The sequence below is a fragment of the Pseudopodoces humilis genome, chromosome 7, assembly GCF_049639895.1.
Source record: "Pseudopodoces humilis isolate 2021_Gansu_Grassland_sample_001 chromosome 7, ASM4963989v1, whole genome shotgun sequence".
In the NCBI taxonomy this organism is placed as follows: Eukaryota; Metazoa; Chordata; class Aves; order Passeriformes; family Paridae; genus Pseudopodoces; species Pseudopodoces humilis.
In genome coordinates, this window is record NC_142206.1 from 40,547,018 (window position 1) to 40,560,935 (window position 13,918).

Below are 13,918 nucleotides of genomic sequence, written 5' to 3' on the forward strand. Positions count from 1 at the left end.
GCCAATCCACCCAGTTTCCACCCATCTCAAATTTCTGGTATGAACGTACCATTTATGCTATTGTTTGGGTCTTTTCATGACACTGAGAAGCATCCAGGAAGTGTTTTCCAGTCAGAGCAGCTTGCTTGAAGAAAGCAAAAAGTACCTGTCTATCCATGTTTCAACATCTGGGCTTATTACAAGGAAATTCACTTGGGGGATGAACAATTATTGTAATTAAAAAGATCTTTGTTTTGAAGTCAATAGGCAAATCATCTGACTTGGAGCATAGATCTTATCAGTCTACTGCTGATCTCTGCTTGGCCTGAGCTTTCTTTTCCAAGAGACTCCAAGCTGTGTGCTGCTCTGTACAACAAATGTGTTGTTAAAACCCCCTTCCCCAGGGCATATTTGCAATGTCTTGTGCCTTGTAGCCTAATATACTTCCCCCAAGCTCTATGAAAATGCGATGATATCTTAGTATTTTTTCAGTACCTGTTGTGTGTATGTATCTCCCACAAGAATATTCTTAACTTCAGCAGCAAATCTGTAATTCCTTTCTACTTCATAATTCTCATTCTGTGTGGAAGTACCTGCATTATCTTCAAATGTAGACCTCCTCAAGGGGCTCATGAAAGGTCACAAAGCTCCCACTCTGCCCATGTGACATGCAGAGCATTCCTGCTTTTTCAAAAGTACAAGTACTAACAAACAACACTGCAGCTATGTGTTATTTCACCAGGCAAGATGGAACATGATTATTTGCTGTCGTTGCTGCAGTTGGCACTCTCCTGCAGCAAAGGCTGTGCATGTTCCTGGCCTTTAAAACTCCTTGGCAATTCAGCAGGCACTTCTTGGGCACCCAGGGGAATATGTTGTAAGTGGGAATTCCTAGAGATAAATCTGCTTGCTGCATGCCAGGACTCCACATTTCAAACATTCATTTTCAGAGGGGTAATGTATCTCTTTTTCCACTGAGAGGCCTTTCCCATCCCCCGCCTTGATGTGGTACATTTACTCATCTTGATGCTATCAAGTTTCTGACAGAATGGGAGAAACTCAAGGTAGTTATGTTATTTATATAATGGGAGGGACAGATCATATAATGAGATCTGTTGAAGATCTTTGCTATCCCATCCAACAGGATTTCTGGACACTTTTATAGAATAAAAGTCAAACCTTTTTCCTAGCTCTAGCATCACTGCACCCAACAGCCTGAATGCTGGCGTGGTGACGTCCATCAGAAGAAGCTGCTTGGCCAGGTTTGGAGCTCTTGATGAGATTGATTTGGAAAGCTGAGTGGAAAAGCTTTCTTAAAAAATGTATCAGCAGATTTTTCCTTTCCTGTTTTTTCTCTCAGCAAGAGTGAACTATTTGCTATTCTGTAAGAAATCTAGATGCAAAAATACTTTAATGTTATCCTAATTCCATGGTCTGTTTTCTCTTTATCCTACAGTAACACGATTCCCTTGGGACCTTATTCATGAGTTCCCTGATTTCTGCCTGTTACAGTCTCAGTCTGATTTTGCCAGCATGTCTCTGGCAGCACTCTTAGATCCTTTGAGTGGAGACTGCTTTACTAGGCAATGGTCAGCCTAAAGGATGAAGGTTTTCCCTATTTTGAGAATATTTCCACACAGGTAGGACAAAATGACTTTATATCAGGGTTTGCCCAAAAATCAAGTTCCCTGCTGGTTCCCTCTGCCACATTTCACCACAGCCCGGGGAAAGGCTCTGTGCTTTCACTTCTGAAACTGTGTTCTTCTCTTGTTGTCCTAGCTGGTATTTTTAAGCTTGCTTATGTAGCTGTGGTCCTTGGGTGGTAGTTAAAAAGCATTTATTGCTGTAAAAAACACCTTATTCAGCATAGATCCAGGTAGGCAGACAGAGACTTGGACCACCTCTGCTGCATGTTGGAAGGATGTTCCCACAGGTGAATTTTGCAAAGCAGCTATCTGGACTTCCACCACCCAGTTTACAAGCACTCCTGGCAGTGATTCTTTAGGCTGATATCCAGGCATCATCTAAATAGGACTCCACTACCTAACCCAAATGAGTAAAGAATATAACAAAAAAAAAAAAAAAAAAAAAAAAGTTGCACATGGAAGATTGCTCCAAGAAGTGGTTATTTAAATGCTTTTTCAACTTGTGTTGCCCAGCTGGATTTTCTTCCATTCTAATGCAAGTCTTGTACCACTTGGGTTCTGCACATCCAGAGAAGCTTGGGTCAGGTTGGACCCCACAGAAGCCTTTCTGCTTTTGGCTGTGGGAACAAGCAGGCCCCCGACTGACAGATACATGCTTCCAACAGATTTTTACCAGTTGGGAAAATCTGATTTCATTTGTGCTGCTCATTGGCAAGGACACTTTTGTACCCCAGCTGCCCTAACCTGCAGGTAGCCCCGTCTGCTCTTGTCATTGTAAGATCATAAGACCAGATGACACTGAAGACACAAAATGAACTCAGATACCAAACCACTACCATCAGAGATATATGCAATTTATGAATCACATGGCTTCCATATTCTGCAGGAGAGATGATTTAATCCAGAGGAAAAGTCAGGTGGGTTAGTGGAGTGTTTCCAGCCATCCTATGCATGCTTCTGGTGTAGGGTTATAAGTCAATCTAGGACACTCTAGATTCTCCTCCTGAGTGGTTCAGAACACTGATTGCATTTGGTGTCTAACAGCATTGATTGTTGCAATTGCTGCTGCTGGCAGTTTGCTCATCTAAAAGGTTCTCAACCAGTTTGCAACTTTCACAGAGAATAACAGGCTGATTTTGAGTTACTTACCTACCCCACAACCAAGCTCCTCCCTTATAGTTAATTGCTAAAGATCATCTGCTGAGGCTAACTCTGATGTCAGCTATGCCTATCCTACACTAACTGCTACAGCTTGTGCTCTCAGGGAGAATCTGAGGTTGCCTCAAGAAACAGTAGCTTCTGAAAAAAGGGCTGTAGCTTGCTACAATCTATAACACCTACTATGACTGGTCCAGCATCAATTCTGGTCTCTGGCATGGCTGCAGTGACTCTCCATATGAGTCTTTCTAGGATCCCACATGCCTGAATAATTTGAGTTTTATTATGGTATGGGGAAAATGAACTAAGTCTGTTCTCTTCTTGCTGACATTTAGTTGATTTTTTGTTTGTTTATTTTTTTCTTTAATTATCACAGTTGGCATCTGCATAAATGACTGGATATAAAATGTTATAATGGTGGGATCAGCTTTGTGCTTTGTTCAAGTGAATAAGGTTGCAAAGCATGTGCTGCAGGACAGCCGTAATTGTCAATCTTCAAGCTTGTGCAGGCTTCCATAGTGCCTCCTTTTAACTTCTTTCTGTCTTTTTCCCTTCTGACTCTTCTAGGATGAAGACTCTCAGGAAAAGGTTGACCATGTAAGACTAGAGGCTTTCTAGACAGACGCTGGCTCCTCTGAAGGGGACTAGTAGGATTTACCTATTATGTGTCTGGAGACTACCTTTAGAGGGTACTCTAGTACTGGAGAATAATAAAAAGTTTTCTTTGGATGCAGTGCTTTTCCTGCATCCTCTGTTTCTGTTGCTGACAGATTTTTAATTGTCTTTGGAACAGCTGCTCTTATCAGCTGCTGCATCTTGTTTTGAGGTCACAGATGTATATGTGGCCACTGAAAAATGCTCTATGTTCATTTAAAAGTCAGGACAGCAATTAGCTGATAGAGTACAAAACCTGACTGAACCTAGATTGCTGTCTAGTATGGTTACTTTGCTCTTATAACAGGAAAACTTGTCTTCAGGGATGATGAAGTCTTGCTGGTGCCCCAGAGGAGAAGGCCAGACAGTAGTAACAAGGACATGTGCCTTTGTATTTTCTATGAGTCTTTTCTTTTTATTGCACCAGCACTGAATGCTAGAATCTGTAGTTAATAATGTCATAGTGCTTCTTACCAGGCTCCTATGACATAGAGAAGGAATACACATATCCTTTCTTGTCCTGCACCATAGCTAAAATATGCCTGAGCATTAATTTAGCATTAGAAGCCAGGATGATGCCATTTAAAACAACCTCAGAAGTTCTACCATTTCTGTTGAAGTCTTTGGACTAATTGCATTGCACTCTTCCTAACCATGGAATTGGTTTTGCCCAATTTTTCCTGCCTAGAATTTCTCTCTGTTAGATAATTAAAACACCCTCTCCTGTGCTCTTAATTCCTTCTGCTGAAGGACCACTCCAGTACTGGTAGCACAGTAGATTCATCTGTGAAATTTAAATCCCAGAAAAGAAACTCGTATCACCCATCTCATTAATTCTGGCCTCAGAAGGATATGCTCATCACAGGGAGTCAAGACTACTCAGATTAGCTCAGTTTTCTCTTGGTAGTACAAAAGATGATATTGTAAAAAAGATCCACTGGGTTTATTTGGCAGTGATGGTTGGTTCAGGACTATGCCCAGAGCACTTTTCCATTTATCAGGAAAAGAGACCTCCCACTGATGGGTATAGTTTTGGGGACTGGTTGCCTAATAGAAATTTTTACTGATAATTGATCTTATCTTCCCCACCCCCTGCCTCTCTGGAACCAGTCCTTACAGTCATTTCGCTGGAACTAATTCCACCTCCATACAGTGCCCTAAATCATTGATTCCCAAGGTCTGCGGTTGAGTGCTGATTGGTCACATGCCATAGGTGCCTTCTTGCTTCTGGCTGCTAAATTTCATTAAAGTAACTTTACTGATGTGACTCTTCCACATGAGCAACTGTTGCTTCAGGGATGTTATGCAGTGGTGCCTGGCAAGGAGATTTTATTTAGTATGAGGGGATCCCTGCTTTGAAAACCTTCTTTTTTGGGTAATTCCTGTTTTCTTTATTCATGTTTTCTTCATTCATTTATGCTCTTAAGCATGACAGTCACACTTTATAGTATTTTCCATTTGTAGAAGTCTGTAAATGGTTAACTGAGTGTTCAGAAATCTGACTGATCAGTAAGCTGCTTGTAACTTATAGTACTGTATGCTTACAAACTTCTGTTAACTGTATCATCAGTCTCTTCCAAATCAACTGTAAGTGGAACTTTATGTTATAAAGTGTGATTCAAGTCTTGTTGCAGTATATCTCTCCCTTAGTCATTGGCTGGCCAATCTGAAATACTTGGCTTCTTGAATCATTTGTCCGAAGTTGGCCCCTTCGTCCCCTGATGCCTCATATCACCCTTCTCTGAACTCCCTTTGGGCTTTGCTGAGTGTTACAATCTGAACTCTTCCTGGATTTGGTCCCTTTCCTCTTGCTGTGTCGAAGATAACTTTGTAGCTGCTTGAATACTAAAACAGCCCCATGTGGGTTGTTGATGTGAACTTACCTGCTGAAGTCCTGCCCTCCAGCCATCTGCCTGCTCTGAAACTTGTTTTGCATTTTTTGGCAAACCACTCATCTTGCATCTGAATTTTTGCCAGTTGAATAACTCATTTGGCTGTACCTTCCAAGACTGCCTGGGATATTTAGCCAGAGGCTGTAAGGCTAATCAATGGTATAATAAAGGGTGTATCCTAATATTTCAGTTAATTTGCAGAGGCAGAATAAGCAGTATGAATGTGGTTGTGAGCCAAGATTTTACTGGGTTCTTATCGTGGCTTTGCCATAGATTTGCTCTGGGGCCCTGGAGAAGTCCTTCCACTAGTTTTCTTTAGTCCCTATCTGAAAGGAAAGCTAGAGCTTTGTGCAGAGGCACTGTAAGTATTCTCTAAATAGACCCACAGGGGGATTGAGATGCTGTATCCTCATAACAAAATCCATATCCTGCACTGGGTGCCTGCATAGTGCATAGATAATCTCAGGATGGGCTGGTGGATCTATTGGGATGGTAAAGAGTGGCTGGGAATGGCAGTGTGTCTGAAACCCTGTCCTATGGAGTTGTGGCCCCATTCTGTGAGCTCTGGGAGTGCATGTCCTTGCATTACCAGTGAGAGACCCTGATCCCCATCCTGTGTTTTCTAGCCTTCAGAAGAAGAGCAGGGTTTTTCCTTGCCTTCAGGGACCTCCAGGTCCTGAATAAACAGATGTTCATTTCAGTGTTGGAACCTCATGCTTTAGATGTAGAGATTAAAGTGGCCATCTCCTTTCTAAGCTGAAAACACTAATTTTATGTCTTCTTCCTTCTCTGATAAAAATGTAGTAATGTTTGCCACCTCCATTGGCAAACCTCCATATGTCAGTATATATACTATAATATTATATATAATGACAAGCCTATGAGCTGTTCCGAGTCTGAGAAGGCTCTCAGTCCTTTCTCCTGAAGCTGTTCTGCTTTGCAAATGGAACCAAAAGAATTTTGGTACCATAGGGAAAGACTTTCTAACTGAGGGCAGTAACATTTGAGTGGGAAGACATCAGTCCCAATGAGTCCAGCTGGGACCTCATCCTCTAGTTGTGCTTTGGTTGACATGCCATTGGTAGTTTTAAGGTCATTCAGGACTAAAAACAGGGACAGCATCTGATTTCTGACCATTATACAGGTGGATGCTGGCCTCTGTGGCTCTATGTCACTCAGTGTTTGAGTGACAACATGCTTTAAGGCAACAACTGGAAAGAGGATTTTAAGATCTGACCTTTCCAGAGGGGGCATCGAAGACCTTTTGTAGTTCTACTTGCCAGTGTTTCTAAAACATTTGGGTGGAAAAATGAGCTGTTGCTTTTTAGGTTAAGTCAACATGTCAGGAACAATTGTTTTCATTGAGTGTTTGTTGGAAGAACAACTATAAAAAAATGGAAGTACCTGAAATATAAAGCTAGTTGTGTTTCTTACATTGCTAGGTCACCCAGTTGGGTGGGGTTGAATGAGTGTATTTGCATTCTAAAATATAGTGCAGAATGATGTGGAGATCCCCTGGTGAGAAGCAACCTGCACTCTACCTGGGGAGGTACCAGCTTTGTTACCAGAAATACCTAAAACAAGCCAATTTCCAGACTTGAGCTGACTCACATGGATCCTGCTTGCAGGTGTGTCTGCACCTGTGGTGTAGACATGGCCTGGGGCTAGATATGATCAGGGCCTTTAATGAGAGCGGTATTTTCCTGACCCAGTTCTTACCCTTGCACAGTGGTTGGCACCCAGCTCCAAACTCCCATTTCAGTCTGGTCTGGTTGGGATCTGTGCAGCAGCCACCCCCCAAGTGCTCTCCCCTATATTCCCTGAAACTTAGAAACATGCAAGTGAGGAACCCACCACCAGCTGTATTCAGCTGAGTGTTGATCAGGGGACCTTATTTGCGTAAAAATAATCACAATGTTTTTGGCACTGTCCTTCCACTCTGGTTTAGAGAGTTCATGACCTAACAAGTCATAATTTTAATGCAGTCACAGTCATTCCTGTATCTACAATTTGCACTGCAATAAGATTCAGAGAGTGTTGGTGTATGGCTGGAACAAACATTTCCCATTCCCAAAGACCTTACAGTCTAACTGCAATGTTTTTCTCTAGCATCCTCTTCTCCCCTGGGATCTTCAGCTTGTAGAGACTTCACCAGCGGTAGCTGCAGTTTGTATATGGCATGTTGCCAGGGTTTTGCCTTCTTAGGCATGCAGCTGGGAGTAGGGTGGACTGGCAGTAGATAGCTCTTGAAGCAATTGGCATTTCTGAGAACCTGGGAGGGTTCTCTGAGGCAGAATTTCCCATAGCTATTGCACATTGTGAATGCCCTCCCCTTTATGTGGTCATCCTGGGATGAGCTGCATTTGTCCCTCCATGTCCCAGAGTTTCTGTCATCTGTTTTGATTCTTGCATTATTCTAGTAAATACCCTCCACTGAAAGGATCCAGCATCCAAGGAAGCACTGGGTTTTTCACCTGCTTCCATTTTACAGGGTTTGCATTGTTTTTTTTCCAGAGGTCTTCTGGTTGCTTGTAGAAATGCTGGACTCCCAGCCTGTTCCTGGGGACCTCTCATCTGGAAGTTGGCCAGCTTCTCCAGGAGGAATCTCAAAAATGCAGCTGAACTTTTGTTCCCTAATTAGGCCAACTTCCCCAGTGTGAGCCCCAGCACTGCACAGCCTGGAGCTCCCCAAGGCCTTGTGCGGCCTCTCTCCCGTGCACCCCGACTGGCTGACCAGCAGAGCAGTTATTTTCAGCTTTCTGAGCTTATCTCCTTGCCTTTTGATGACATCTTCTGAAATAGCTTTTCTAGTCAGCCATGTTTCCCAGCCTTTCTAGTAGTATCCTGCCTGCTTGTCTACTTTGATGTGGATTAGGGACAATCTCATTGAAAATAATTTTAGTAAAAGCTTTTCCCTTTCCACACATTTATTTCATACTTTGACCGCTCCTGGACCCACCTCAAGGCAACAAAAGAACTGTAGGAGGTAGAAAGGTGAATGGGAAAATGTCTGACCCTATATAGCATAAAGTGGTAGCAAACTGAGAAATGTTCATGCCTAGGAGGGCTGGAGGGGCACTTCCTTATAACTGTTGATTGTGAGAGGATTCTACCTGGTGACCCCTTGTTCAGAGAATCAGATTGTTGTGTGCTGATTCACTGTTTTCCTGCAGGGGAGGGCAGGAACTCCTCAGACAGGTTAAGTGCCAGATGCTGCAAAGGTGACAGCTTTCCTCAAGGGTTCATGTCTCTGACAAACAGCTGGCCACTGTTTTAGGAGAGCAATTTTGATAGCTGGTTAACAGTATGAACTGCTCCTTTACCTGTGATAGATGGCAGAGAATATTTGAAGGCTCCCAAGAACTTCTGCCTCAGTAACACTTTCCCTAGTAAAGGAAAGTCAGTGACTGTGAAAAGAAGGACAGTTTGTGGATGAAATGCAAATCCAGTCTTTTCTGCTTGGTATCTAAGACATGCAGAAATCCTTGGAGGGTACTCATTAAAATCAGATGCACTATTTGAACCGTCTATGGACATGATAAAGAGAGCCAGCAGAGATAGGCTGTTCTTTGCAAAAAGCCCAGGCTTGCATAGATCTTGGAATTTATGTGTTTTTGATATCATACATGCTCTAAGTACAGATTATTTTATGTGTCTGTTTAGAAGCAGTGGGACTATTTGACTTGTGGCTCCTTAAATGGCAGCAATCAAAACTAATTCATCAGGCCTGGTTGTGGAGATTTGCTTTTCTTCAGTCAAGGGAGCCTCTGGCATCTTGCTGGAGAAGAGAATCCTTGAGACTGCCCATACTTCTTTCTTTCCACTTCATGGTCAATATTGGATAAAAACAAGACACCTACATACTGTGTAAAATCTCACAGTGTTTGTATATTGGAAAAACATAGATCCTACATATTTTAGGAGAATTATGACATGATAGAAGAATTGTGTGCCCTCTGTTGCACGCTGTCAATGTCATTTGAGTCCCTGCATCCCTGCACAGAGTGCTCAGTTTCAAAGGAGTTGTCATATTGATGAAGGTAAATGAATCCATATTTCCAGACCCACCTGAGAATCTGAGGGACTTAACATGCCCATGATCTGCCTCTGTTGTGGTAGGTTCCTAAAAGAAACTTTGCTGGACCTTCTGGATTCAGAGATACACACAGGGTAGTTGCTTCCATGAGGGAAGCAGCATCCAACTGGCACCTTCAGAACTGTAGACGTGTTCTGACAAGTAGCCTGGAAATTTCTGCTTTAATGGGAAAGCCAGATTAGAATTCTGCACCTGTCTGATAAAAAAGGACCTGAAAAACAATAAAGAAGAAGGTAGAGTTTCTAGTTTAATGCAGGAGAGATGGAATTCAGGGCAGTCATTTTTCTAAGGGAGAGACAAAATACTGGTTATGGATGTAGTATCAAAGTGTTGGTATGAAAGGTGGCCTGAGAAATACTGGAAAAATGCCATCACAAAAATGGTGCTGAATTTCTGAGAAAAAACACAAAACAAAACAAACCCAACAAAATAAAAACTCAGACCATAGTGATTTTCCTTGGAAAAGGGACAATCTGTAGAACTCAAGTAGAGGAGATCTTCTGGAGAGAAATAACGGACAAAACTAAAGTGGAAAGGCAAATCCCAGCAAGTAAGTGGTTAGTTGATGCTGTGGAAGAGACTGAGCAGCAAGGGCTGAGACACAACACTGTTGTCAGGAGCTGGTGGAATCTCAGTGTTTTGAACACTAAACTGCTTGGATGTAAAGCTTTGCATTTAGGAACATACATACAAGTCTTGCCTAAGGTATAACAGTAGGTACCAACAAGTTCTGATCATTTAAATCCCCCAGTCTTTTTCACCAAAAAGGTATGTTTAGGAGCACATTTGCTGCATTACAGAAGAACAGTTTACTCTGTTTCTGCTCTGATCCCTCTGGGGTTGACATTTGTCCCACTTTCTGCCTCGAGCTCTTGCTTGCAGCTGCAAAGTCCCTACCTGTCACTGTATTATGGCAAAGCACAACACTGCATTCTCAATTGTAAATTACGCTGAGGTTTTGGAACTGTGAAAGTATATGAAGGTAAGTTTATTTACTTGACAAAAGTATACGTGGCATGTGACCTTCTTGCACCACTTTCCAGGTAGCTAACAAAGAAAAACTATTTCTCCTCAGCTGACACTTAACATTGCCTTTCCTTTTGCTAGTGCTCCTGTAGGCAATTCAGAAAGAATTACCTGATTTATTGCAAGAGGAATAAAAGACCTGTAGGAGTATGTGAGGTGTTTTTCAGGATCTGACAGACACTCAGGGTTGCCTGGTGTGTATGATCAATGGGAACACGTTATAACATTGGCAAGACGTTGGAATCAAACCCCTAGATGCCCTGGAGTCATGCCTTGTGCAAAGACTGGGCCAGACATTGTCATCACCCTCTGATCTGGTGTGCCCCACTTGAGTTATCTTTGATCTGAAGGCTAGTTTTGATGAGCAGTAAATTACATTGCAGGTGCATTGAAATGCCTTGGAGATGATGCATTTTTCCTCATCCCTATGGCCCAGGCTCTTTGGTGTTATTTTTGTATCCTCACGCACCTTTGTGAGGAGTTGTGAAGCTGTGTGTTAGAAATACGGCTTGCTGGCTATCAAAGGGATAGTGTGAGGGGGAAGGGGGTTGTTTGCATGGGAAGCATCTGTGTGGGAAGGAGTGTGTTTTTGAGTAAGGGGTGTGTGTAACGGGAATAGAGATGTTGGTGTGGGCATGCACGCCCATATGTGGTGTGTGTTCCCACTTTTTCCTGGGCTCTGGGTGTGTCCAGATCAACTGAATTCAAAATGCTCCTTTTTTGGCACTGTAGCCTCTTCTCTGGTTTGGCATCTTAAGAATCTGGGGGAATCATTTAAAGATCAGAAAACTCCATTCACTTGGGCCCCCGAAGGCTTCACATTCTGTGACATGGTCATTCCAGTCGACTGAGCTCTGTCCCCTACGGATGAGCCCATATAAGGAGGCTGTTTCCTGCATTTCACGCTCCCTGCCTGTCCCTCTGCCCTCCTGTGCTCCCTTTACTGAAGAAAGTTGGTATTTTGGGACTGCAGCTCCTGCCTCATTCCTGCTCCCTGTTTATTTTTGGAGGATGACTATTTTTGCTCCTATCAGGGAGCTATGCAGGGTCATACCCTCTCCCTGCAGCAGGCAGAGGCTGCCCCTGGCAGGGTCTCTTAATTTCCCACACTCACAAACAGTGCTTATACTTCAAGAAATAAACATGCGAGACCCCTACCATCAGGGGTTAGCTCGACCCTGTCCTCATCTGTGGCAAGAGGCGATTTGGCTTTGGCTCAGGGTTGACCCCAGCACACATGCAAGGTCCTCTCTGAAGTCAGAACTCCTCAGGAGTCATCCCACTCATTCACTTTCTTAATAAAAGCTGTGGAAGCCACCTGTGCCCCCACCACTACATTGTGGTTTTTTCTCTGTTTAGGAACATCGTTTACCCAGTCATTCTTCATAATGATGGTCCATTCACAGGTCCCTGTAATCCATCTTCCCTCATTGGGCATCATCAATTGTGAGCTAGGTAGGCTGGGTTCACCTTGCCTCTGCTTTCATCATTGCTTGCCCTGCAGAACACTGAAGGCAGTGCTGTACAAAGTGCCTCAGGCTGGGGGAACCAAACCTAAAACTGTAAATGGCAATGGGCAGCTTCCAAATGGTGGGAATTCATGGCCCCATTTGAAAATTCCCATCATAACCCCAAGCTGAATTCCCGTTTTCTCTTGCCTTGTGGCAGAGTGCCACACAAGACAATGCAAGAAAATAGCAGGGGGTGTCTTTAAGCTCCAGATGATCTTCCCCTTTGGATTTCAGTGGAGGCAGTGCTGGTATTCATCCCAACTAACTTTGGAAGAGTTTGGGTATGGATCACTGTGTCTGAACTTGGCATCTATCCTCCTATTCTAAGCAGTGGACAAAAGCAGACTTTTTAGGAACAATTCCTCATATAAAACAAGATGTCTAAAACATGCTGTCTTGTACACTAGGAAAGGCATAATGTGATACCTCCCACTGATATGTGGGCAACAGCGATGAGCACTGAACCAGTTCCCAGGGAACCCTGTTTTGCCAGGAGAGCACATCCTCTGTGGATCAGTCAGCTACTGTATTGTATGTCCTCAAAAAGTCAAAGGCACTCAGACTTGAAATTTGTCAAGATACTAATTAGGGTGATGCATCTTTTGTTTAGAGAAAGGCCAAAAAACCTGTCCTGTAGTTTATGTCTCACTTTTATTTTATGATTAAAAAGTATTTTAAACACTATCTTTCCATTATTGGGTGAAGTCTTACATTATTGTGTGTGGACCTGGTGTCTCAATTGGCTTGACTTTGCCACGACCAGAGCTGTAAGTAACATGTCTCTTCTCTTTATTAAAGGTTCCACCACCTAAACCCCCACGCCGGCAAGGAGGCTGGGCAGATGATCCTGTACTGGCACCTACCAAGTGAGTCCTCACCTCTTTCCTTATTAAGCGGGACTTAGGTGTTGAATAAAGGAACATCTCTAGTTGGACCTTGCTGTCACAGACATTGGAACAGTTTTCCTGTGTCTTTTAGATGGCCTCTCCTTCCAATATCAATGTAACTTGTTCAAGCCATTTGAAGTATTGCTCTTGCATGGTTCCATTGGCTAATTGACTTTGCGAGGCTTAGAACTGTGTACATGTCCCTGTTTACCAGAGGCAGTGTATTCCTTACCTGGTACAGTGCCTGGAAGGTGTCAAGAGCATAAATAAGCATATTAAATGCAGGAGCTGGGATGGTGGGATTTGACTGGTTCCATCCTTTCCAGGAAAGTGGCACAACACTGACAAGAGTGCAATGAACACATCAGGATTTAGTGATCAGCCTTGACAGTAAAGGTGAAATTTGTCAATGTTTATGTGTGTATAGGGTTATGGTATAATGGAGATGGATGGAGATGGTCAGCAAGAAGAGATAGGAGGAAAAAGTGTACAAATTGTAGAATGTATATTGAGAAGTGTGATGCTTACATGAAGGACACGTAAGACAAAGTGTAAATATCTGGACATGGTAATAGGATAGGAATGAAAACTAAAGGACAGTTCAGACTGGGAGGAGATTACTTGATTTCAAATAGTTGTGGTTTACCAAGCTGCGAAGTTATGCTGATGTTGTATTTCATATTCACAGAGCTGAAGGGCTCAGCTGTGGAGTGGTGTGAGATTGCTTGTGTAGTTAAAGGCCTGTTGTCTTTATATATACTTTGGAGGCACTCTGATTTATGAAAAGTTATGTGTTTTCTTTTCTGAAACCGAGAATCAACCGGAAACCTGTTATACAGTCAGTATTTCCTGGGAGGGGAGACAGGTGGTCTGTATTCTGGGGTAGCCTTTCCAAAAAACAGTATTTTTTGAGAAAATTATCAGTCTATTTGTCTCTGAAAAATAAATAGTCGAAATCTGGAGACTAGAATAAAGCAAGGGAATACAGCTCTCAGCCTGAACTCCTGTTGCTCTCCAGTTTGACCCTGATAGTGGTTATTTTTCATTGGCTGGCTGCAGCTGGAAGTTG

General features: G+C 42.9%; 1 protein-coding gene across 3 annotated transcripts in view; it reads left to right on the top strand.

The window, feature by feature from the left end:
* The window catches only part of IFT43 (intraflagellar transport 43), a 43,136-nt gene that overhangs the window by 2,902 nt on the left and 26,316 nt on the right, over positions 1 to 13,918 (top strand). Inside the window, exons 1-3 of one of the 3 annotated variants that reach the window (XM_014249739.2) lie at positions 2,337 to 2,542; positions 3,351 to 3,380; positions 12,761 to 12,828. In XM_014249739.2, the coding sequence (XP_014105214.1) occupies positions 2,474 to 2,542; positions 3,351 to 3,380; positions 12,761 to 12,828 (167 nt within the window). In that variant the 5' untranslated portion in view covers positions 2,337 to 2,473. Of the gene's footprint in view, positions 1 to 2,336; positions 2,543 to 3,350; positions 3,381 to 12,760; positions 12,829 to 13,918 lie in introns of those variants that run through there. The other 2 variants (XM_014249738.2, XM_005520246.2) reach the window with 2 other exon arrangements.